Here is a 26,250-nt window from a genome sequence, read left to right on the forward strand (position 1 = left end):
ATAACAACAAGTTTATTGCTAGAAAAATATTCAAAGAAATTGTAAATATACAAAAATTCTAACACTAACACTCTCCTGAAAGAGAATGATCTTGTGCTATTTGTATTGGGTATTATAATTCAGCTCATCTGGGAATGACTTACATTACTCACTTACAAATGGTTTTTAGAGAACCCAGAAGTTCAATGCTGCCCTCACATAAATCCACCCTCAGTCCCTATTCTGAGCAAGATTAATCCAGTTCCTAATATCATATCTCGCCTCCCTCAAATCCATGTTAATATTATCTTCCCATCTAATCTCAGCCTCCCCAAAAGTCTTTTTCCCTCAGGTCTCTCAACTAATATTCTATATTCACTTTGGATTCACTTATACATGCTACATGGCATGCCCATCTCAAACATCTGGATTTAATGTTCCTAATTATGTTAGGTGAAGAATATAATGCATGCAGTTCTGCGTTGTGTAACTTTAACCATCCTCCTGTAACTTCATCCCTCTTAGCCTCAAATATTTTCCTAAGCACCTTATTTTCGATCACCCTTAATCTCTGTTCCTCTCTCAAAATGAGAGTCCAAGTTTCACAACCATACAGAAAAACTGGTAATATAACTGTTTTATAAATTCTAACTTTCAGTTTTTTTGAAAGCAGACTAGATGACAAAAGTTTCTCAGCTGTCATTTATACTATGATTTACATTAAATATCACTTTTAATAAAATAAATAATAGAGTTTATTTGAAGAAATGAAAAAAATGGCGATTTACTCAAAGCTAACTGAATTTCTTTCCATATATAAGATGAAGTGATGGAATAGTATAGAGTGGTTAATGTGGGAGGAAAGCATAGAAAAAAATTCGAAATCAAACTTGGGGAAAAAAATACTAACTTCGAAGTAATCTGTAGAGTCAACCAAGTTGTTGGCTTCAGAGTCATGTGATCTCAGTATAGGAAACTACTGGAGAAAGAAACAGATACTCGCTAATTTCGCCTGAAACAGAGCTCCTCTACATACTGTAAACCTATACTGCATGAAACCTTCCATATGAAGCTACATTAAGAGACAAACACAGTATCTTCACTACTACTATTATTACTACTACTACTACTACTACTACTACTACTACTACTACTACTACTACTACTACTACTACTACTACTACTGCTGCTGCTGCCGTCACCACTGCCCTGCCCCTGTTGCCATTGACACTATAACAACAACAACAACATTCATCTTCATATGACGCCTTTGTTGTATGTCATATTGTTGGCTTAGTATGACACGAAATTCGAAAAATTGAGGTTTTAATGTTAGTATCTGCTTCAGAAGACTGTCACAGAATGGCAGCAATCATCGGTGTAAACACAAATGCTGATATTTGTATGGTGTATGTATATTTCTTTCCTTTCTTAGAGTTACAGAGTTGTATGTATACATAGAGATCTGTGATATCAGAATTTGCTAATTTTAGCAGTATGTATCCATTTACACCTTTGTAATATTAAGTCCTTAGAGTAATAAGGTTGTTAGTCCCAAAGAAGACTTAGATAAAAAACAAATATTTAATTTGTCTAGTTTCATACATCTTATTTAGTCTTGCATTTTACGTTATGTTATGTTTGGCATAGTGTTTTGATAACCATTTATGCATTTAAACCAATGGATTGTAAACATTATTTAGAATATTTAGATACTGGCCTGTCAGTTGCAGATATTTATATATATATATATATATATATATATATATATATATATATATTATATAAGGAGCAGAAAGAAAGTGAAAATAAACCTTTTGTAAAGGAATGCATATACCGACACATTTTTGTCAATGAATATAACTTGTTCTTTACGAGTTCAAGAAAGACTGCTGTAATATATATGAAGAGGGAAATGTGAGTAAAAGTGAAAACACATTATCACAAGAAGCAGAAAAAATCTTTGAAAAGACATCTGCTAGAATACAGTTATCTGTCAGAATATGTTATAATACAGTTCACTATATAGGCCTACTTATTGATACGTTTTCTGCTTGACATTGTAATATCAAGTAAAACTAATAAAAATAAACTTTTTTTATGTAATACAAAAAATACGTTCATGACAAGAGTCTTTTTATAATTATTTTGTGTATTAAGTCAAGCAAATAAACCCATTATGGTATTTTCTTACAATAAAGTTAATGAACATGTTGAAACCTATTATTCTGTTCACCCATTCCCTATAATTCTTCAGTAACTTCTGGTTTTCAAGTGTAATACCTTATATACAAGGTTGCTATTTTAAGTAAAACATACGATAAGGATGTCCTTTATCACCTACCGTGTTCAACATCTACTTGGAGGAATTAGTGAAGAACTGTTTTCAGAATATGGGAGGAGTGATAATAGGAGGAAGAAGAATAAAATGTATAAGATTTGCTGATGATATGATGTTGTAGCAGAAGAGGAGATGATACTAAGGGATATACTACTGGAGCTGAGTGACAGCTGTAAGCAGTATGGAATGAAGATAAATGCCAACAAGACGAAGACCATGGTCAAAGAAAGAAAAGTAAAGAAGGTATACTTGCGAATTCTAAATGAGGCAGTAGAGCAAGTGGACAGTTTCAAATACTATAAGCAGTAACATGAGCTGTTGCCAGAACATCAAAAGAAGAACAACAATGGCAAAGGAAGCTTTTAATAGAAAAAGGAGCATCTTCTGCGGATCTCTGGAAAAAAAAAAAAACTAAGGGAAGACTAGTGAAGTGCTTTCTGTGGAGTGTGGAATTGTATGGGGCAGAACCATGGACATTACGACGAAGTGAAGAGAAGTGACTAGAAGCATTTGAAATGTGGATATGGAGATGGATGGAGCGTGTGAAGTGGACAGACAGAATAAGAAATGAAGCTGTGTCCGAAAGAGTGGATGAAGAAAGAATGGTGCTGAAACTGATCAGAAAGATGAAAAGGAATTGGCTGGGTCACTGACTGAGAAGAAACTGTCTTCTAAAAGATGCACTGAAGGGAATGGTGAACGGGAAAAGAGTTCAGGGCAGAAGAAGATATCAGATGATAGATGACATTAAGATATATGGATCATATGAGGAGACAAAGAGGAAGGCAGAAAATAAGAAAGACTGAAGAATGCTGGGTTTGCAGTGAAAGATCTGCCCTTGGGCAGAACACTATGAATGAATGAATACAGTGTTATAAGGTCCAGTGTTTAGAAATAATGTTAAATAATTTGTTAACAAGCATGTACAGTAGTGTGCAAATTAATCTGAACAACGTAATTACTTATGCAAAAACACTCAAACGGGATAAAAAAAAGGATCTAAGACATACCTCAGTAATCTATGTGGCCTCCCTTGTTCCTAATAACAGCTCTGAGACGATTTGGCATGAATTCCACTAATTTTCCACAAATATTCTTCATTTCTTCATCGCGAAACCATACACCAATGAGGGCAGAAATCATCTTCTCCTTTGTAGAACAATCCATTTTTTGCATTCTTCTTTTGCAAATTTACCACAAGTTCTCAATGGGGTTGATGTCGGGTGAGTTGCCTGGCCAGGGGAGTACCTGAATATTCTTCTTGTTGAAGAATTCTGTACTTTTTCGAGACGTATGGCATGGTGCCAGGTCTTGTTGGAACACACCTCTGCCATCCGGAAATGATTTTTGCAGCTGGGGTACGATTCTGGTTTCCAATAAGTGAATATATTTGTCAGAATTCATCATTCCCTTGATAGGTATTAATGCTCCAGGCCCTTCATGTGTAAAACAACCCCAAAACATTACTTTAGGGGGGTATTTGGGTGCTTGTTGGAGATGAGCTGCTGTTACTTTTTCGGATCCTTTCCGTACATAAGAAACATGGTGGCTGTGGACCTCGAAATGAGACTTATCGAAAAAAGTACATTCTTCCACTCATTCACTGTCCAGTGTTGATGTAATTTTGCCCACATTAAGTGTTTTTTGCACATAACAGGGGTTAGCAGTTGCTTCTTAATAGGCTTACAAGCCCTTCGTCCAGCTTCCAAAAGCCTACGCCGCACTGTTGTGACGTGAATATTCGCCCCAGTGGTAGCCATTAACTCGCGGGCTAAGTCGACGCAGTTAGTCTAGGATTTAATTTACTTATCCTGACAATTAAACGATCATGTGCAGGTGAAGTCTTCCTTTTTCGGCCACAATTTCCTTTTTTCTGGGGTGTGATGGATCCAGTCTCCCTGTATCGTTTTATGATCGAATTAATAGTAGCCAAACCGATGTGACATTCTGCAGAAATTTGCCTCTGTGTCATAGAAGAATGCTCTGCTAATGTTATAATTTTAGACCGTTTTCGTGGAGTTGTATCCATTTGTGAAGACGACAGAATGTACACAGGATTGCAGTATTAAGTCTTCAACACAACTGAAATGCTTATAAGTACAAAATGACAGGCAAAATGTCACATATTATAAAAAAAATAATGACACACCTTCAACAATGGAATTACACGTACTACAGATGTCAATTAAAGCGGTATGAGCAGCTGTGAGGCCAACAATGACAGAAAATGTAAAAATATGTCATGTTCGGATTAATTTGCATGCTATTGTATATTCAGAATGTTTAGAAATAATGTTAATTAATTTGTTAACAGGCATGTATATTCAGACACTACTGCTGCATATTTACATTTTTAACTAGGTTTAAAATATGAACGCTGGTATGAAGAAATAATGTTAAAACAATGATTACTGATGGCCTAAAACTTCTATGTCTTGTTTCTCAAAAGTAGCATGTTGCTACATGCAACCTTGCAATACTGAGCCAGCTATATGATGTGTTGCAAATACTGAGAAAAAACTCGACAATGATCTTGCCCTTTCCTTTGTATTAATGTAGTGCTAGATTCAGTAATGTTATACAGGTAGGCAAAAATGAAATTCTACCAGTTTGTCTATATTCGGAATAGGAACTGTCAGTATGAGCAACTATTTACATCAGTCAGCAGTCTTCCAAAAGAACACTTGTGGAGTTCAGTTCTACTATCTGTAATGATTCATATTAGCTATTCTGTATTAGATCAATAAGTATTTAAATTAATGAACTTAAATAATTGTGTCTTGTGAGACTGGTAGAAATATGTTGTTGTTGTTTTCTAATGCCAGGCGTTTGACAATAAAGTTATTTGACCTCTTGCACTCCAATATTTTTCAAAGATATTATCATGACCAGCCAGTGAAGCACAGATTTTGAGGTGTTCCGAATCCATTTCTTGGTTTGAGTTGCACAATAGACAGTTACGGGACTGATATATTCCAATTCTATGCAGGTGTTTGGCCAAACAATCATGGCCTGTTGCCAATCTAAATGCAGCTACAGACGATTTTCGTGGTAGAAATATTAAAGAAATAATTGCAGTTCTTAAAGGAATTGTTGAGGAAAGAAACAATATATAGAAACACAAAAAACTTACAGATTATAAATGTTTCAGCAGGGTGTCAGTTTGAATTTTTTTTCTGCTTCTGATTCATTTCATTCAGAATGCATGACATAGAATTGAAAAAAAATCATCACTTGCTGATCGTGTGTAACAGTTGCCATAATTTGAAATATTATTAATGGATGTGTGTTTTATTCATAGTCATCGTGAATTGATATAACGTGAAGGTATGAAAGGGATGTATAAAAAATAAAAACAAATGAGTAGAAGAGGTAGGATGGTAGGTAACAGAATAGAAGAGGAATATGAAAAGAGGAAGAAATGGAAATTGAAAATGGGAAAATATGTTCAAAACAAAATTGGGGGAAGAGGTAATGAAATGTAACTATATTTTTTGTACCAAGACGTGTATTAGAATTTTCTCTTCTTCCAATACATGCTATCTGCAAAACATATAGATAAGTATATCTATCTTTGTTCACAGTTTCTGTAAGGAAGTGTTGGTGTTGCACGTATCTGCTCTGTTTGAAATTGTAACGGCAGCAGTTCTCACTTTGCTGATGTCTGATCCTATGGGAAGCCTGACTGTGCGGTCTTGTCGAACAGAGAAACTGTCTGATTGGTATACCCTACTTCACAACCCAAATCCAAATTATGATGAGACACTACACTGCACTCAGGAAGCTGTGTACCCATTGTATGTTGATTCATGTTTTTATTCCTAAATTATTTTAAATGTCTTTTATTACATATACAATTGTCATCTTCATTAAGCTTATACATTGTATTGGGACACCAGAGAGAAGATGGGTTAATTGTCCAAATTACCATAAGAACACAACAAACATATTTTATTTAAGTTATTTTTATGTCTCTTCAGATTGCCATGAGGCAAAGAATACCGAACAATTTTAACTGTCATGAATTCTGAAGTGATTTGCTGTTGTCATGAAATTGGTTGTTTCTAACATTTAATACGAGGTTCATTTCGTAAATCATGGAAACTATGTTATATCTTCCGAATAACCGAAAATGTGGTTAGTTCAGTATATACATTTGAAAACCTGTTGTACACTGTATGGGATGCCATCGCCAAATTGCGTCTGTGTGCATTGGTGGCTAGTTGACAGCACACGCAAAAGTTAGTATGCTAGAGGCTGTTCTCCAAGATGGATGTAAGTAAAGTTGAACATCGGTCATGTGTGAAGCTTGCAGCTCTTCATGGCAGAAACACTCGTCAGTGTCATTCTGAGCTACAAGAAGCATTGGATGATAGTGTGTTGCCTTATTGAATTATTGCAGTTTGCAAACAGGGAGGACATCTTAACAGCGTTTCAGTGAGAGGTGGTACACATAGACGAATTGCACACAGACGATGGTATTCAACACCTGTGTTGGCAAAGATAAAAGATGTGTGGAAGCCTTAGCGGATTATTTTGAAGAGTGTTACTGTGAGTAATGTACAGTGATTTATATTTACGCATCTTTCAATTTCCCTTAACCATTGCCGCCTGTACCTGGACCCAATTTGGTACTAGCATTGCAAAGTACATTCCAGTGACCATTAATTGCATTTAATGAATTTCTATTCCTGCAGCTTTATTGGCTGATATAATGCCATGACTTACGAAATGGCCCTCGTATAAACATAACAAAAAGAATCTATTCCTTTCAATCATTTGCAGATTGATAACAATATATGTTGCATTTATTTTCTTAATTGATTGTACAACTTTATCTTTATTTCTAAGACTTAAATATTGACAATTTAGCCACAGTAGCTTTCTTCATGCAATATGATTACTGTCACTGATGTCATTAGCTATTAATTATTAAAGGGATATCCTAAGTAGGATATCACATGCACACATGACGATGTGGAAATATGTTTTTTTAATTACATGAAGCATGATCACAGTTTATTTCTAAAAAAAAAAGTGGTTACTCATATATGAAAGATTAAAAAATATTCTTATTATTAATAATAATATTATTTAATTATATTATTATTCATTTCATTCATTTAGTGTTCTGCCCAAGGGCAGGTCTTTCACTGCAAACCCAGCTTTCTCCAATATTTCCTATTTTCTGCCTTCCTCTTTGTCTCCTCATACGATGCATATATCTTAATGTCGTCTATCATCTGATATCTTCTTCTGCTCTTGAACTCTTCTTCTGTTCACCACTCCTTCCAGTGCATCCTTCAGTAAGCAGTTTCTTCTCAGTCATTGACCCAACCAATTCCTTTTCCTGATCAGTTTTAGCATCATTCTTTCTTCACCCACTCGTTCTAACACAGCTTCATTATATTATTATTATTATTATTATTATTATTATTATTATACACTATCATTCAGTTTAAATGTGCACTTAATACTGAAACTCAAGATTATGCTTGTTGAAAAAAAATTTCCTGTATACTGGACCATCGGTTGAGGCCAGGTCCACAACATGGCATATTTGCTTTCAGCACATGAGCTTACTTCTTCTGTGCACTGTTAGCCATCCGTCATGACTATTTACGGTGACGAAATGTTATAGAATGTTTTACTCACCTCATTTATTCAAGGTGTTGAAGTTATGTTTTTTTCTTTTTCTGTGTATTTTTGACACTGCCTTAAATTCATGTCATGATGTAGCAGCCATTTCTGAAGGATACAGTTTTCAGTTCTTCTGACTTATGTAGATTTGTTTTGCACACTCTTTCCTTCCATGTGCCATAGAGAATAGTCACAGGGTATTGTCCATTTGCTTGCAGAAAAACCAGGGGAAGAAGTAAACCAAATGAGCTTGCTACCGAAACAGTGATTGTTTCTATGAAACCTGACACATGACCAAAAAAAGCAGTGTTGCAAAATAAACGAAGTGCCTTTATACCCCTCTGACAGTTAAGTTCGTAAACTCATCCTAGAAAAAGTGTTACATGCTTCATTGCTGAATATCACTATGATCACCTTCAAAGTACTTGCCTTGGGAAGCTATGCTCTGACACCAGCACTTAGTCCACCCTTCAAAGCAATTCTGGAACTCTGTTTCTGGAATGGCCAACATAGCTGTTGTCGTATTACCCTTGATGTCCTGAATGTTATCAAAATGTCTTTGTACCAATATTTCCTTTATCTTTGGATAAAGAAAAAAAAAGTCATTTTGGACCAGATTAGGTGAGTAGGGAGGATGTTCCTATACAGTTACTGGCTAAAAACTCCCTCACAGACAGTGCCTTGTGGGCGGTACATTATCATGATTCATGAGCCATGAGTTGGCTAAAAGTTCAGGTTGTTTTCGTGAACTTTCTTGTGCAGCATTTTCAGCACTTTCAAATAATAAACTTGGTTAATTGTGTTTTCAATTGGTACAAATTCGACGAATTTTTGCAATGTTTTCGTTAATTCTGCTCATCACCATCCACCCTGACCTCTCTTCATCAGTGATTCTTTCTCTCTCCTCAGAAAAACATTTAATCCATTCGTGCACTGCCATTTTCGTCGTGGCATTGTCTCCATAAACTTGGAATAACATATCTCTGATTTCAGTTTCCATTGAATAATGCAATGAATTAGACATGTGAGGCCATGCACTTTATGAAGTAGTGAACCAAAGTAATGTAAGCAAATCGTTCTAAAGTGAAAGGAAATTGAGTGAAAATTCTGATTAAAATGGATCTTGAAAGCTTAAAGGAAAGCATCATTATAATTAATAAGAAGATAGAAGAGCTACAAAAAAGGAAAATAAGATGTTGAAGAGAAAGGTGAAAGACTTAGAAGAATAGAAAAGGAGGAATAATTTAATATTGTTTTGGATTGAGGAGCAAGAAAAGAGCAGTCTTGGGAGACATATGAAGTGTTATTGATTGTGTGTTGAGGGTGGATGGGATTAGATATTGGAAATGGAGGAATGAAAGAAGTCTGTAGGGTGGGACATGGGAACAACAGGTCTGGTGAAATTGGCAAATTCGATGCTAAAAGAGAAGATTGTGAGCAACAGGAAAACGTTAAAAGACTCAAATATTAGCATCGAAAATGACTTTGAGTATGAAGTGAGGTGTAGGAGAAAAGTGATAGTAACCTTTTTGAAAGCAGCGAGGATCAATGGAATCTACATGAGATTAGTAAAGGATAATTAAAAATAAATGGAGAGATATTCGACATTGAATGCTGTTTAGAAAGTCTTAATAAATCTGAAATAGAGAATATAAATGAGAGAAAAAAAAACAGAGATTAAGGGAAAAGTAAGGGAGATAGTGAATAAAAGCTTAAATAGAAGTAGTGGTGAAGTTGTGAAAAGTGAAAAGTCAGGAATGCAAGAGAATATGGAGGTTGGAGTTCTGATGAATACAACAAATTCCAAACAAGCAGCCGGTTCGAGTATGAAGACCCCAAGAAAGTTCTAACTTCAGGAGGAAGGAGAGGGATTGCCGACAGGAGTAGAGCAGGGAGAAGTGGAAGTCTATCATGACTTCACCAAAAGATCACTGTAGAAGTGAAGTGTATCAAGAGAGCAAAAGTGAAAGCGAAGATTTTTATGGCTCAGTGATAGAAAAGAAATGTAGATCAACAGCTAGAAAAGGTAAAGGAGCACAAGAAAGATGATAAGGGGAAAAAGGAGGGATAGTGGTAAGAAGTGGAAGTACAGATAATGTGAATAGAGCAGATAGCAAGAATCGAGTGAGTTGTAGCAAAGAAAAAACAATTTGTAATTTAAGAAAATGGTGTGTCAGTGGAGGGAAGAAATAGTAAAGAAATACGTAGTTGAAAAGTTGATGAGTAGTGATTCAGTATTAGTAGTAGTTCATGATGGTTGTATTTAAGACGTTGGCTAAGAGTAGTACGTATTGTAATGAATGTAAGAGTAGGGGTTGCCCAAGATATGTATCAGTAGGGATGAGGAAGTAATATGGACAGAAGAGAAAACAATAATAGATAGTAAATAAGAATATTATGTAAACTTATTACAGTAGTCTATATAGTACAAGAGTAATATAAGGTAGAGATAGTAACAAGAATTGTAGTGAAATTATGTAGTAAATGGAAACTGAAGGAAATAGTAAAGGAAATTGCCATGAATAGGGAAATAGAATAAGATAGGATTAAGATGTTAATAAGGGATAGAGAATAAATGTTGAAATATAGTGAGTAAATAAGTGTATAAAATGGATACAGAGATATAGTGGATGAATAAAGAATGTGATGAATATGCATCGGTCACTAAATGTCTTGATCTGTAAAAGTTGTAGTGTAAGAATGGGACTGCTGACCTGAATGCAGAAATGTGAAGAGCAGCAGGACCAGAGAATTTGGTGTGAGAATAAATCATATATCTCTGATTTCACTTCCGATGGCGGTAATCTCAGGAAGAAATGTTCATTTTTAATACCAATTCATTTACTGCATATATCTTGCTCTTTTGCTAAATGGACTTAATAAATTCCTGTAACTATAATAATGTTTTAGGGGATGACATTGGCAATCATATGCTGTATTCATTTATGAATTTCATTATTTCAGGACGAGTTTTGAGCATTGGATTTAGAAGCTGAGAGGAGTGGTATGGAGTGTTATCATAATGATTACTTACGGTTTTTCAAACAGTTTCAGCATGTCTTCAAACTATTCTCCAAATATAGTTGTAGACATGGATCCATGATAATCACCTGAAGCTTCCAATGAGGTCTTGTGTGTTACTAGTAGAGCATGGGGAATAAATCCATTTCTTCCTCCAGTGTGGAGTATGACAATCCTCTCCCCTTTTCTGATAGAAAATTTGTCATCACAAGGGGCTGTTACATCTGGCCATCAGCAAAAATTCCTCTAATGCATGTTGTTCCGTGTTTCATCAAGAGATAAATCTTTATATCTTAGCTCACTATAATGACGCACCAGATTCAATTAATCCATTCTTCAATACTGGATTCTTCTATATTCCATTACTTTGATTTGATGAGTGTGTTTCTTACAAAAAAAGCCCATTTTCTTCAAGATATCCATCAGTGTGGCTCTCTTAAAATTAAGTTAGTAATTTGTGCCTCGTGTTTTTTCTTGTACTGCACTTAAAATTATATCCAATATAGGGGATATTCATTCATTCATAGTGTTCTGCCCAAGGGCAAATCTTTCACTGCAAACCCAGCATTCTTCAATCTTTCCTATTTTCTGCCTTCCTTTTAGTCTCCGTATACATTTCATGTATCTTAATGTTGTCTTTCTTCTTCTGCCCTGAACTTTTCTCTCGTTCACCATTCCTTCCAGTGCATCCTTCAGTAGACAGTTTCTTCTTAGCCAGTGGCCCAGCCATTTTTTTTTCCTGATCAGTTTCAGCATTATTCTTTCTTTACCCACTGTTTTTAGCACAACTTCATTTCTTATTCAGTCTATCCATTTCACATGTTCCATTCCTCTCCACATTTCAAATACTTTTAGTCGTTTCTCTTCAATTCGTCATGTTTCTGCCCCATACAGTGCCACACTGCACACTCTCTTCCTTAGTTCTTTTTCCAGAGGTCCACAGAAGATGCTCCTTTTTATATTAAAAGCTTCCTTTGCCATTGCTTTCCTCCTTTTGATGTCCTGGCAGCAGCTCATGTTACTACTTATAGTACAACCCAAGTATTGAAGCTGTCTACTTGTTCTATTGCCTCATTTCGAATTCGCAAGTTTACCTTCTTTAGTTTTCTTCTGATAACTCTAGTCCTCGTCTTGTTTGCATTTATCTTCAATCCACACTGCTCACAGCTGTCATTTAGCTCCAGTAGCACGTCCCTTAGTATCACCTGCTCTTCTGCTAACAATGCCATATCATCAGCAAATAGGGGATATGTGAGTGATTTCTATAACATCCATAAGTAACTCTTATTATATTCCGCCCAAAGTCCTCAATGTTATTGAATTTCGTCACTGTAATTCAGATTGAGTTTCCTTTTTAGAGGTGTTTAACTTAGCTATATTGATACGAATGATTTTCTTCACTAAAGATCTTGAGACCAGTAACACGAACAGTTTTAGCTATTGGTGTCTCACAGTTTTCTTCTTTTTCACTGAAATATCAGTATATATTTTGAATTATATATGAACTTGTATCTTTAAATGACTTAGCTCTTCCAACAGGAGAAATAAAAAAAATATAATTTTCCTCATCATTATCTTGTTTGTTTGTTTGAACAGACTCACATATCACCACATACTTCAATCATTTTATAATACACCGAGAAAAGTTAACTGATATTAAAAACGACTTGCACATACTTCAGATTATACAAAATCTGGCTACTGTGTTGTGTTTGCATAAGTCCGTGATGGAGTAAAGAGTATCCATTGCATCCTTGAGTGTCACTGTGCTACCAATCTCACTCTCTGGTTTTTCTGCAAGTGAATGTACAATAAATTGAGGGGAACATTGAGGCCACACAGTATTGATGTGTCCTGTCTTCAAACACATCATGAATTGCCTGTAAAGAAAGAAAGAGAAAGAAACCTAATTACGTTCCCTTTCAGTCAGCAGATTGAAAAAAAAAAGGCTGCAAAATCAGGTAAAGTTCCTATCAGAGCTTAGTGTCTACTCAAAAAAAAAAAATGTTGGATCTATAATTCATTTGTTACTAATGGTGCACCAAACACCTATTTTTTGGGCATGACTGGGCACGTCATAGGGGAAATCTGGTTTTTCTCTATTCCAGTATTGGTTTTGAGAATTTACATATTCACGCAGGTGACTCAGGTCTCATCTGTCATGAACGTGGGTCAATCTGCACATGGTCTTAATTCATTCACAACTGTAAATGTGTAGGATTTTAGTTTTAATAATTTTGTTGCCTTTTGAACCAATCTATAGGAAATTCCTGTTTGTTGAGAAAGCTGTCTAAGAGATTTTTTGAGAATTTTCTAGTGGAAATGCAATGTTCAAAGTTTCCTCAGTAAGTACTCAACACATATAATTGAGTTTTTTTTTGGCTATTGCCTATTAAACAATGAACGATTTGGAACATCAACAGCAGGTAATTGTTGCTCAATTCATCTTTGTACTTTTCGAACAAATTCTGCCAATACATAGGAATCGTCTTTGAATTCTTTCTTCAGCAGTAAGATGTATAACAGGCATGAAAGATTAATAGTAGAAGATGACTGGCGCTGGTAAACAAAGTTGATCTATTATCTGCTACACACAGCTATTTTTCAGAGTCTCAATGTCGTATCAGATGTCTCTCAGCACTTGGGAAGAAGATACTCTGTGCAAAAACACTGTGCTGGGGACCTGGCCTTACTGTAACTGATCGCCTAGCAGTATTTATATACATATCGTATACAATTTACTGAAAAATAAATTAACTCGGCAAAGGGTGATCCTTCTCAGTTTCACGAGATATCTTAAGCTTTAGTCCACACATTTTAATGACCTGTATGAGACATGATCTTTCTTTCAGAATTGTTTAAACAGGAATTGCGTCTGCTTTCTAATAGTTCACACTTACCTCTGTTTATGGGTTAATTAGCCAAGCACACCTAATTTTACAGTTGACAGTTTCATTTGGATGTTGGAATATGTTCAAACTGAACGAAATTTAATATGAAAATATATTTTGGTGTCATTTACTTTAAGTTAGTTCGCATCCATTAAATAATTACATTATGTTAAAAAAAAAAAAGTACTATGTTGCATTTTGCTGTAGGCTAATCAATTTGAAAAATGACAATATCCAAGCCATTAGAGAATGGTTTCCTAACATGGTTACAATTGAAGGGTACACGGGAAAAACGAACAATGTCACATTTCCATTAAGGTTGAGATAATGATCTATTTCGGTATATTACTGCTAAATTTATTGGTGTTTCTACTTGAAATGAAGGAAATGACGAATGTATCCGTGGTTTTAATTCTCCTTTACCACTTTTAGTAAAAATAACACTAAAGTTTGTAGTAATACAGTGAATTAGATAATGACATCACCCTTAACAGCATTGTGACATTGTTCGTTTTTCCCGTGTACCCTTCAATTGGGAATATGATTTTATTACATATTCTATACTACATACTGAAGATATAATTTATCAAAATTATTTTTCACATTGTAATGTGTGGAGAGGATTTCCATGCAAATGCATATTTTTATATAAACTTGCTACACTTCTCAAACTTTGTAAATATCAGTTTCATGGCTTAATAAGTCGAAATAAGTATATTTTTTCCGTGCTTATGTGCAAATTTAGGCCTTTTTAAAATAAATTCCTGCATAATGGATGTTTTCAAGATTTTTCGTTTAATAATGCATATTTAGAGGTTTATCTTGCATATTACGTCATTTTTATAGTTTAATGCATATTTTGTGTTAAATCACATTTTATAAATGTTGCTACTTAGAGTTTGGCATTTCTGAGTTTACAATATTTGAGTGTATCTATTGAAAAATATAAGTGAAAAGACTATGGTTTGCAGGACTTGTACCTGAGAGCTCCTGGACCTTACCAGCTAATCTCCAGATTGTATTGTTACACTGGAATTTCAAACCCCTAACTCTTGTTCTATCCAAACCCCATGCTGAGACTTAAATTATTATTAGAAGAATGTTTCTCATGCATCCCTCCCATACTTAGTGCCTGTACTTTGCCGACAATAGCGCTAACATGCTTCCCTTACCTGCCTTTAATTTGGAAAGATAGTAGATCTGTAGTACATGCACAGTTGCTTTGTGAATTGCTATATTTGAGTTCTGTGAAGTGTAAAGTATTGCAATGCCTCTAATTAAATGTTTGAGAAGATATCTTGTGGCACAGTGAACAAATTTTGCAAAATTGCGTACTGCAATAACTAAGTTGTAGACTCTTAGAATTCTATTGAAATTATTGAAGATGTTCGAAAGTATTTAGGTTTGCCTATGTGATTGTGAGTACATCAGCTAAAGGCAAACTGGACAAAGTCATTAGTGGAAATCCCGATTATGAACTTATGTTTTCAGTGAAAATATTGAAGACACAGAATTCGACCTCATTTTGTCTCAAATTTCATAATTTAAATTTGCACCTGTGACGGAGAAAAGTCATTTTCTATGTACAAAAACATTTTGACAGATAAACTCGTGAATTTTACAGCTGAAATTTTGGAAACACTGTTAGTTACACATTGTGCCATTCGAAAATAAAATGTAAGTTTGAATATTGATAGTGCATATTTTTAGTGGTTTTTTCCTTCATTGTGCATGTTTGGTAATTTGATAGTACATGAATGCATGCATATTTTACTATTTGATAGTGTATGAAAATCCTGTCTCTAGTAATGTGAATATACTGACATGACACAGGAAATTATTGGAAATTGTTTTTTAGATGTTTCGGTTCAATTCGATATACAGTACATACTCTAAAAGAAATGCAAAAGCTAGAGAAAAGAGAATCCGAGAAATCTTATCCATATAAATGTCCTTTTTTATTTTATTTTATTTTTTAGTTGATATATCTGCTTGTCTGCAGACTATTTCCAGACGATGCTGAAATGTAACATTATATTGTATATTTCGATAATATGTAAATTAAGAGAAGTAGTAACATAATTAATTTATTTTAATAAAAATTTAAAAATTAGTGTAGTCATAAACTTGATGTCATTTATTTTAATAAAAGAAAAATTTTAATTATGTTGAATTGTAATTTTAGATGGAAACATTTAATGATGTAACGTTTGTATGTTTTGCAGGTATACAATGGTATTTATTTTCTACGCATTATCTGTTCTACTTATGTTACTTGTGAGGCCCTGGTTGGCTCAGCATTTCTTGCCACAACATGGGAAGATGTCGATTTATGCAGCACTTTATTTCTTTCCAACACTGGCATTAATTCAAGCAGTATTTGGAGGACTTATTTGTAAGATTTAAGTTTTTTCAAATCTTAATTTTAAATGTCACAAAAAATGAATGAATGAATGAATGAATGAATGAATGAATGAATGAATGAATGAATGAATGAATGAATGAATGAATGAAGAAAAGCAAAGATGAACTAAGGAAAAAGAGAGAAAAATAAGAAACGAGAATTATGAAATCGAAAGAAATATTATGGGACAGGATAGACAGAAAGAGATTAAATGCAGTAGATAGAATGGGGGAGGGGGAGGGAGCATGAGAAGCAATAAGCGACCAATAGAAAAGTATGTTAGTGATAGTATGAGGTACATTTTTGTGTGGGTGCAAGCATATTTCAACATTTCTTAGTGTTGCGTTTTCATGAAAATATTTTTTACTAATTCTATGTAAAATGGTTACCAGGAACAAAACTTTTTATAATTATGTTGAAAAAGTGTCCAGTTTTTGCGATAATTTAGCAATAATACAGATAAGATGGCAGATGTTTCTGACACTTTTCAATATGTCCTAATGTTGCATAATGCTATATTTGTTAATTAATCACAGTGGATTAAAATTATATATATTACTGAACTTAATTAAACAACATTTATCTAGTGTTCATGATGTACAGTACCAGAAAACAGTAATCAGTCACTTAAAATATTCTGAGTCCAGATACAAGACAGTGTGCATGCTCAGGAACCTAGAGCACAGATACACAAGCTATCGCTAATAGAGTTATTGAGTGTTTTCTTAACCCATTCTAAAATGTACTTGAAAAGATGCGAAGAAAATGGAATAATTTGCTGTAAATTATACAGGGTGATTCAGACCACCAAATACTCATAAGAAATATTAGCCAAACAAAACAAACCAGAAGAACATAAACATGAGCAATTATTAAAATATAAGATCCACAAAATCCTCAATAATTTAAAGTTATCAATCCACCAATAACAATTCCTCCGTAACAGTAATTTATTTCGGAAACTAGTGCATTAAAATTTTTGAGACAAAAATATTTGTAACTAAAGCACATGTGAACTTTCACTTGAGCTTTATTTCATCAATCAGCCCTAACAGGAAGTGAAGTCAGTGGTGTATCACTTTAAAATTTTAAATGGAAGTCGGAGTCAAATAGGGTACCATTTGATAGAGCTCTTCAAAACAAACAACTTTCATAGGAAATGTTTTTATCAATTACTACTCCTTTAATGAGAAAACATACGAAAAGACAATGCCATTAATAATGAGAAATGTTACAAGGAGAAAATATAAATAAGATAAGTCCATTTAATGTTGACATAGTACACACGCACAATTATTGGGTGAGTGTAGACCTGGTGGTTGGCTGCACCGTCGAGGGGTGAATACAAGTAAACTACCCCTTTCCCTTTGTTCGCTCAGCAGTGTTTCCTTCAGTCACCGCAATACAGTACCGACAGTATGTACGACCAGGTCTACATGTACACTACACTTAACCAGGTAATAAGCTGAGGTGGCCTTGCCCAACAATGTATAATAAGGAAGAAATGTTTTGTTTTCTCTGTTCCTACGTATGTACATTTTTCAAGTTTTGCTGTTACTTTTGTGACTAATAAAATAAGTACACAAAAGTTAAGAGTGATTACAAATACCTCCTACATACTACAAACATTAATGGTTTACACAAATCAGGAAGGTTTTGATATGTTGATAGTATTGGGCGAATCTTGTAGAAACTTCCGGGTTGCCGAGCATCTGTACACAAAAAGATACCTGCAATGTGCTTGTCAGTCTTGCCATGTTTTCAGGTGTCTTGCTGCTCGTGTACAAGCAACTGGACAGCTGCAGCCTAACCATAATCAAAATAGACGTATCAGACGACCTGTGCAAGATGAGAGATCAGCTGGTGTCATTGCTGCCATTCTTGTTAATCCTCATGACTTGATCAGGAGAATTAATTGCTACGGAATCTGGAATTACTCAGACAGTGGTGTGGAGGATTCTGAATGGCAGTAAATACCATCATTACCACATCAATATGCACTAGCAGCTTGAAGGAGAAGATTTTCAGAGTCATGTGGTTTTCTGCAATTGGTTGTCAGGCAAAAACCGCCGGCTTCATTGCAGTATTCTGTGGACAGATGAAGCGACATTCAAGAGCAATAGGGATGTCAATATCCATAATGCTCACTACTGGTCTTAAGTCAATCTTCTCTGACTGAGAGAAGTAGACAACCAGCATGGAGTGTCAATGTCTGGTGTGGCATCTTCGGACACCGAATAATTGGACCTTATTTCTTTGAAGATGCTCTGAATGGTGTCATCTATGCGGACTTCCTTAAGAACATCCTCAACCAGCTTTTGGAAGACATGCCACTGGCAACACGAGCAGTAATGTAGCTGCAGCAGGATGCTTGCCCAGCCCATTTCTCTTTGGTGGCACATGATGCAGCCAATCAGCTCTTCCCTGGGCAATGAATTGAGGGGGTTCCGGGAAGAAAGTGCCAAGCCACATTTTTTGCCAAATTGAACTAATCGTGTCATTTCATGGGAAATAATATATTTAAAATTATGGTGTCAAGAGTTTCTGCAGAAAACCTAACAGATGGCTCTATTATCTGTTTTATGTTCTTGCCCTAATACTTCATGCATCTTCTATAATGGCAAGACAATGTCAAGCAACAAAGGTAGTTTGGAGAGAATGGTGCACAGGAGGAAACTGAAGTTTTTTAATGAATCAAATGATGAAAGCAGTGATTCCAGCTTTGATTCTGATTATTTGCCACTTTCTGAAGAAGAATTAACATAAAAAACTGAAATACAGTTAAGTGTTGCTTGGCATTATATTGCCCTCAGAGTGTTAAATGTAGACGTGTTGTTTGGACAAAGTATGCATTTCATTTCAAAAAACATGTTTATAATTATTGCTTTTTCATTATTTATTTAAAGTGATGATACTGTCCATTAATGTCTAATGTCTTGTTCCTTTTATTACCTTATGTGAGTCAAGATATTCTTAAATTTAAAATTGTTGCTTGGCATTTTCTTGCCCTAAATTTTTGCAATACGTTGGTTGGTATTCTCTTATCCTAAATATTTATTATTTATATGATTGCATTACTATATTATTGAGTTACCATTAAGTAGATTTCTGAGTAGTATAAACATGCAAACTAATTTGACTTCTATAATACGGTATTTTATTATTGGAAGAAAAAATTCATTATTAAAATATTGTTTCAACTATATCAGTAATACATTTTCTTCAAGATGACAATAGAACTATCTTTCCACGAGAAGAAGAAAAAGAGTTAGCTCATGGCAGATCTTCATTCAATAGTCCTGAAAAACAACCTACATTGAGGAAGGGGGTATCTCTTCGGGAGTATTGAGGCCAGTCATATAAAGTGAAGGTACAAGAAGTATTCCCCAGAAAATTGCTACAAACAATATATTTTCATTTTCAGAGTTAAAATTAATGGAAGGTCAGTGAGAGTATGGAAAACAACCATTTATGAGCATTGACGGCCTTCAAAATCCTAGAGAATGAATGAACAACAGCAGAATGAATATGGAGTTTGAAGAGGTTTCTTGGAAGAAAAGGAACGCAAGTACCATGACTGTAGACAGAAAAATGTGGGACCTGTGAAAATAAAGGAAATCAAACTTACAGATGTAATGAAGCTAATGGAATATGTCCCCCCCAATCCACCATGGCTTTTACCTCAACTTAATATATGATGATGGGGAATATGATGTGGAAGATGTATAGGTTATTTCAAAAGTCAGTTTAAACATTAAACCGCTATAAATATTATAATATTTGAGATAGGGAAAAAAACAAAAACATCACAGTATTGGGAAAACAACGGGGTTTATAAAACATTGGGAAGATGTCCATCGTTCTCTTGTTCAACATACAGCTTCTTGTCTGAACACCATGCACAGTATTTTGCAGATAATGTCTTGGATTATTGGCAATTTCTTGCGAGATGGCATCTTTCAGTTGCAGTAGGGTTGTTTGATGTGTCAGGAAAACTCGTTCCTTAAGGTAACCCCACAACCATAAGTCGACCAGATTGAAATCTGGAGATAGCGGAGGCCACATTTTTGCAAAGTCCTACTGATGACGCGATCGCCAAACATAACATCTGCGTAATTAATTGTTCTGTAGGGATAAAGATGTGGGGTAGAGCACCATCTTGCATGAAGATGATGTTTTCCATATCGTGTTTCCTCAGTCTAGGGATGACGAAGTTCTGTAACATGCTGTAGTAGCGGTCCCCGTTTACTGTAACAGTCTGCCTTATTCCATTATTGCCCACACCTGTGAAGTAACGGTTAGCGCGTCTGGCCGGGAAACCAGGTGGCCTGAGTTCGATTCTCGATCAGGGCAAGTTACTTGGTTGAGGTTTTTTGAGGTTTCTCCTCAACCCAGTATGACCAAATGCTGGGTAACTTCTTTCGGTGCTGGACCCCGGACTCATTCACCGGCATTATCACCTTCATTTCATTCAGACGCTAAATAACCTAAGATGTTGATAAAGCGTCGTAAAATATCCTACTAAAAATTAATGGTGGAGTTAACACGCGTCATTGAGGTTCGTTTTCCGACCGAAGTCATCAATAGGCACTGTCCAACAATGTGGCCTCCGCGATCTCCAGATTTCAATCCGGCCGACTTTTGGTCGTGGGATTACCTTAAAGAACGAGTTTTCCTGACACATCCAACAACCCTACTGCAACTGAAAGATGCCATCTCGCAAGAAATTATAAATATTCCAAGACATTATCGGCAAATGCTGTGCATGGTGTCGCAGACAGAATGCTGTATGTTGAACAAGAGAACGGTGGATATCTTCCCAATGTTTTGTAAACCCCGTTGTTTGCCCAACACTGTGATGTTTTTTTTTCTTCCCCATCTCAAATATTATAATATTTATAGGGGTTTAATGTTTGAACTGACTTTTGAAATACCCTATATTTTAGGTTATTGTTTGTCTTTTGTGAAGTAACGAAAGTAATATAAAGTTTCTTTGTCTTAAAAATGATAAATAATAGTTGAAAATATAACATTTCTAATGTTAATAAAATTTCACACTATATAATTAGTAATTCTTTTAGCCAAGATACTGTCAAGCCACGGAACAGTATACATATAAATATAAATTTTTAATATAATATAATAAAAAAATATGTACAATATATTTCACATTTTAATTAGAAATATATCAAGGTAACTCATTATAGATGTAGAATAAAAATTTAACTTTTTCTGTGATTTGAGGATTTGATCAAACATTCAACTTGCCTTATTTCAAAAGTGTAAAAATGTGGCTTGGCACTTTCTTGCTGGGACCCCTTCAATTGGGAGATGTGGCCCTGTGGCATGGCCACAATCTCCTGACTTGAATCCTTTGGATTTCTATCTTTGGGGATGGTTAAAAAACATCTTTATTTTTCTAACTTCCTAATTAATGTTTAAAGTTGACATTTTTATTATAAAGCCTTCAAAAAAAGGTCAATATATTTTAATAATAATCAAGTCTAACAACACTACACAATGTCGGCAACTCTCCTGTTTGAAAATACATGTAGGCTATGCTATGGAAAGTTAAAAAAATAAATTGTCATAATCATGTTGTCTACATTGTACACTTAGCAAGTGCCACAGATAGTTTACTTTTTATCACGTCAAACACCAAAATACATACAAACAGTATACATCTCGCAATTGCTACAAAAATTTATACCAATATCAGAAATGTTGCGACTGAGAACCCTGTTCACCCATCTTTAATTTAAAGCTGCATGCGGAATGAAAAAGTTGCAGACAGCTGGTTTGGGAGCCTCTACTTTCTTTGTTGCAGTACACGAGTTTCACAGTATTTTGTACTTCAGTGCTGCAAAAGTAGCAACATGTGACTGTACTGAACCTTACACTTTAATCACTAAATAGCTACATACTTATATTTTATTTATAATCATAATAATAAATTTAAAATTTCCCAGGAATCGTGCTTTATTTTACTAATACACATATTTTCTTTTATTTGTTTCAGATTATTCTTTCCCGTATGTTGTTATCATTTTATCTGTTATATCAAATGCCGCTCATTTTGCTTTCAAATTGGATCAAGTAAGTATTAGAGTTCGAATAGTGAAATATCTACTTTTAATTACGCATTTAGTTTCTTTAAGTGTACATATATTTAAAAAGAAACTCAGTAGTGGTAGACCAGGTAAGAGAGAAACATTCTGGAACAGTGGTCCCCAGACAATGGTTTGAAAAGTGTTTCAAGAGATGTACTAGTGAAAAAAAAGTAGATAGGTAGGCTAATTTTTTTTTTTTTGGAATTACAAGATCACGGCAGTTCTTCCTCTCAGGTATGGGTTGAAAATGATGTATTTAGGAGAATGTATAAATGAAGAATAGAAACTGCAGCAATGGCATTTTGAAGAAGAGTAACTGGCTATACTTTCCAAGTCCAGCTCAGCAATACAGACATTGAAAAGATACTAAACATTTTTAATTATAAAAATATACAATACTAACTGGCATGAACATATTCTCTGAATGGGCCTAGACTATACAGAATGTATCAAAAAGGATGGCGCAAACTTACACGGTTGAAAATACACTATAATAGAAGCAAAAAAGTCCCAGTAAACATGGGTCTGCAAACGAGCCGTTTGTGAGAAAATTACGAATGTATGGTTACAAGTCGTCACTGACTTTATTGTAAACATTGTTCTAGTTCAAATTAAATTGAAATTTAGAATGTACTATTAATTTTTCATCTGATCCATTTTCTCTGAGGCACTGATGGAGTCTTGTAAATGTATGATTTTCGGGGTTTGATCAGAATATGTTTCTTGGTACAAGCATACAGCCTCCCATGCATTGTTGTTAGCCCTACCATATATAAAATTCATATCCACATACTCCTCGTTACTGTAAGGTTCCATTGTAACTACAGTACAGCAACACTGGCACTCCTCATGACATGACTGATATCTTTTGAGACTGTGTATTGTATCCGTTCTGTACATTCTGCGTTGCGTATATGGTTTGATTACAACTCCACTTCTCGGCAATGTTCAGTTTTGTAAACAAAGTGCACGGGACCACTTCTACTGCACAAGGAGTAAACCATACGATGTTACAAACAGTGATGTCAGTGACAGCGTGTAACCATACATTCGTAATTTTCTCAGAAATGGCTCGTTGTGGATTCATGTTTACTGAGACTTTTTTGCTTCTATTATCGTGTACTTTCAATCGTGTAAGTTTGCACCATCGTTTTTGATACATTCTGTATGAGACACCAAATACATAATTACAGAGATAAAACTCTAGGATGGTCTAGGATAAGTAAAACTTTTGAGACAAAATGGCCTTTCACTTGATGAGGATGAATAGTTTGTTAGAATATGACGTGTATAGGGTTTCCAATTTCGAGCGCCTCCAACATATTTTTCCTGGTCTTTTGCTAGCTCCTTGTCTGCCACAAAGGGACTCACTTTCACCATGAAGTACGCAAACAGAGACTATTCTTCAGTCTTATGATTAAACTACAGGATTAAGAGTGTTTAATCTTACCTTAAATTACAACAAATATTTGAAGTGATATCCATCTGCTCATCGACAAGCTTTGCATCACTTCAATAAATTGTTTAACATGAGTCTCAGTTCCTCTTATGTAATGTTGTGAAGAATATTACAAATGTCATGTAATGGGCACTCATGTAACTGATGAGATGCTTCCAAACTGTAATACAGTTACAGTTACTGTACAGAAAAGTAACTGAGTTACAGTTACATTTATCAATGCACAGTTATTTTTAAAGTTACTTCAAAGAAAATTATAATTGTGTTATATTACTTTTAACAACCCAAAATATACAAAGTATGTGGAAAAAGAAAGTGCTCACAATGTCAGCAGTTAAATATCATTCATTCAGAGCTTTCGGCCCAAGGGCAGGTCCTTCACTGCAAATCCAGCATTCTCCAATCTTTCTTCTTTTTCGTCTTCCTCTTAGTCTCCACACATGATCCATATTTCTTAGTGTTGTCTATCATCTGATATTTTCTTCTGCCTCGAACTTATCCCCGTTAATCATTCCTTCCAGTACATCCCTTCAGTCAGCAACCCAGCCAATATCTTTTTCTCTTCCTGATCACTTTCAGCATTATTCTTTTTTCACCCACTCTTCCTAGCACAGCTTCATTTCTTATTCTGTCTGTCCATTTCACAAGTTCCATTCTTCTCCATATCCACATTTCCAATGCTTCTAGTCATTTCTCTTCATTTCATTGTAATGTCCATGTTTCTGCTCCATACAATGCCACACTCAATACAAAGCACTTCACTAGTCTCTTCCTTAGTTCTTTTTGCAGAAGATGCTCTTTTTTCTATTAAAAGCTTCCTTTGCCATTGCTATTCTCCTTTTGACTTCCTGACAACAGCTCATGTTACTGCTTATAGCATGTATTTGAAGCTGTCCACTTGCTCTACTGCCTCATTTTGGTTTTGCAAGTTTACCTTCTTTATTTTTCTTCCGATAACTATAGTCTTCATTTTGCTTGCTATCTTGAGCCCATACTGCTCTCAGCTGTCAATTAGCTCCAGTAGCATGTCCCTTAGTACAGTGGTGACCAACTTGGCTGCTCTTACGAAGCACTGTGTGCACTCACATGTACTCACGATAAAAAAAAAGAGCAACATTGGCATTGCAAGCATTGGGATAGGATGGTGTGCTCTTGTATACTGTCAATGTGCAGCAAGGAGTGCTCTTGCACAAAGAGCATGAGTTGGTTACCACTGTCTTATTATCTCCTCCTTCTAACAATGCCATATCAGCAAATCTTATACACTTTATTCTTCTTTCTCTTACTATCACCCTTCCCATGTTCTGAAAACAGTTCTTCATTAAATCCTCCAAGTAGATGTTGAAAAAAGCCTTTAGTTCATCTCACCGCGGATGTAGTGTAGATCAGCCCCCTATGGCACATCCTGGGAAATGACTGTCAGTAAATTGGTCTACACAACTGGCTTCGTAAGGTGAATGACGAACAGTAAAGTATGTGCCATCAGTAAAAAAATATATCTAAGGAATGTAGGCTTTCACGGCCGGAGTCAATAGAACAGGTATTTTCTGGGCTAGAGGGCCGTGGTCTGTCAGTGATACAACCGAACGTTTCGTCCACTATCACTCCGCCCCATTGTCAACAGTATTGGTTCCCCGACCTACGCATTGGCAAAATATCTCACAAACCTTTTGAAGCCATACATAGGCAAGACGAGCTCCTACATCAAGGACTCTAACCATTTCGAGAGACTCAAGATGCTGGTTGTCGAACCACAGGACATTCTAGTGAGCTTTGATGTGGTATCACTGTTCACTAAAGTGCCGGTCAGCGACACCATAGAATGACTAGGCGACATCTTTTCTGAAGACATCGTGGCTCTCTTCCGACATGTTTTGACTACCACATATTTCCAATGGTCACAGATTTTCTACGAACAGGCAGAAGGAGTGGCCATGGAGAGTCCCCTCAATCCTGTAGTGGCTAATTTCTACATGGAATCCTTTGAGGAAGCGACCTTGGAGTCTGCGCACTTAAGCCTGCCTGTTGGTTCAGATACGTGGACGATACATTTGTCATCTGGAATCAGGAAAACAAGCCCTCAAGGACTTCCTAATCCACCTGAACAGCCACCACACACAGATCCAGTTCACCATGGAGACAGAGAAGGCTGTGATGGTCTATAGGAAGGAGAATGGTTCCCTCGGTCACAAAGTCCACCCACACTGACAGATATTTACACGACTCAAACCACCACCCCAGGCAGAAGCGGGCGATGATGAAAACTCTCTTCAACCAGGCCAAATGGGTCCCCGATTCACAACATCTAAAACAGGAAATCGGCCACCTCATGTCTACATTGGAGGCCAATGGCTACTCCACAGGAGAAATTAAAAGAGCCTTAAAACCAAGATGGCAAACACCAC

General features: G+C 35.5%; 1 protein-coding gene across 4 annotated transcripts in view; it reads left to right on the forward strand.

Annotated features, from left to right (window-relative positions):
• LOC138693456 (JNK1/MAPK8-associated membrane protein) overlaps positions 1–26,250 on the forward strand; it is a 66,895-nt gene that overhangs the window by 13,883 nt on the left and 26,762 nt on the right. For 3 of the 4 annotated variants that reach the window (XM_069817435.1, XM_069817434.1, XM_069817436.1), the window contains exons 3-5: positions 5,905–6,117; positions 16,098–16,267; positions 22,296–22,372. In XM_069817435.1, the coding sequence (XP_069673536.1) occupies positions 5,905–6,117; positions 16,098–16,267; positions 22,296–22,372 (460 nt within the window). The remainder of the gene's footprint in view (positions 1–5,904; positions 6,118–16,097; positions 16,268–22,295; positions 22,373–26,250) is intronic. The other variant, XM_069817437.1, reaches the window with a different exon arrangement.

This window comes from Periplaneta americana, chromosome 17 (assembly GCF_040183065.1).
Source record: "Periplaneta americana isolate PAMFEO1 chromosome 17, P.americana_PAMFEO1_priV1, whole genome shotgun sequence".
Taxonomy (NCBI): Eukaryota; Metazoa; Arthropoda; class Insecta; order Blattodea; family Blattidae; genus Periplaneta; species Periplaneta americana.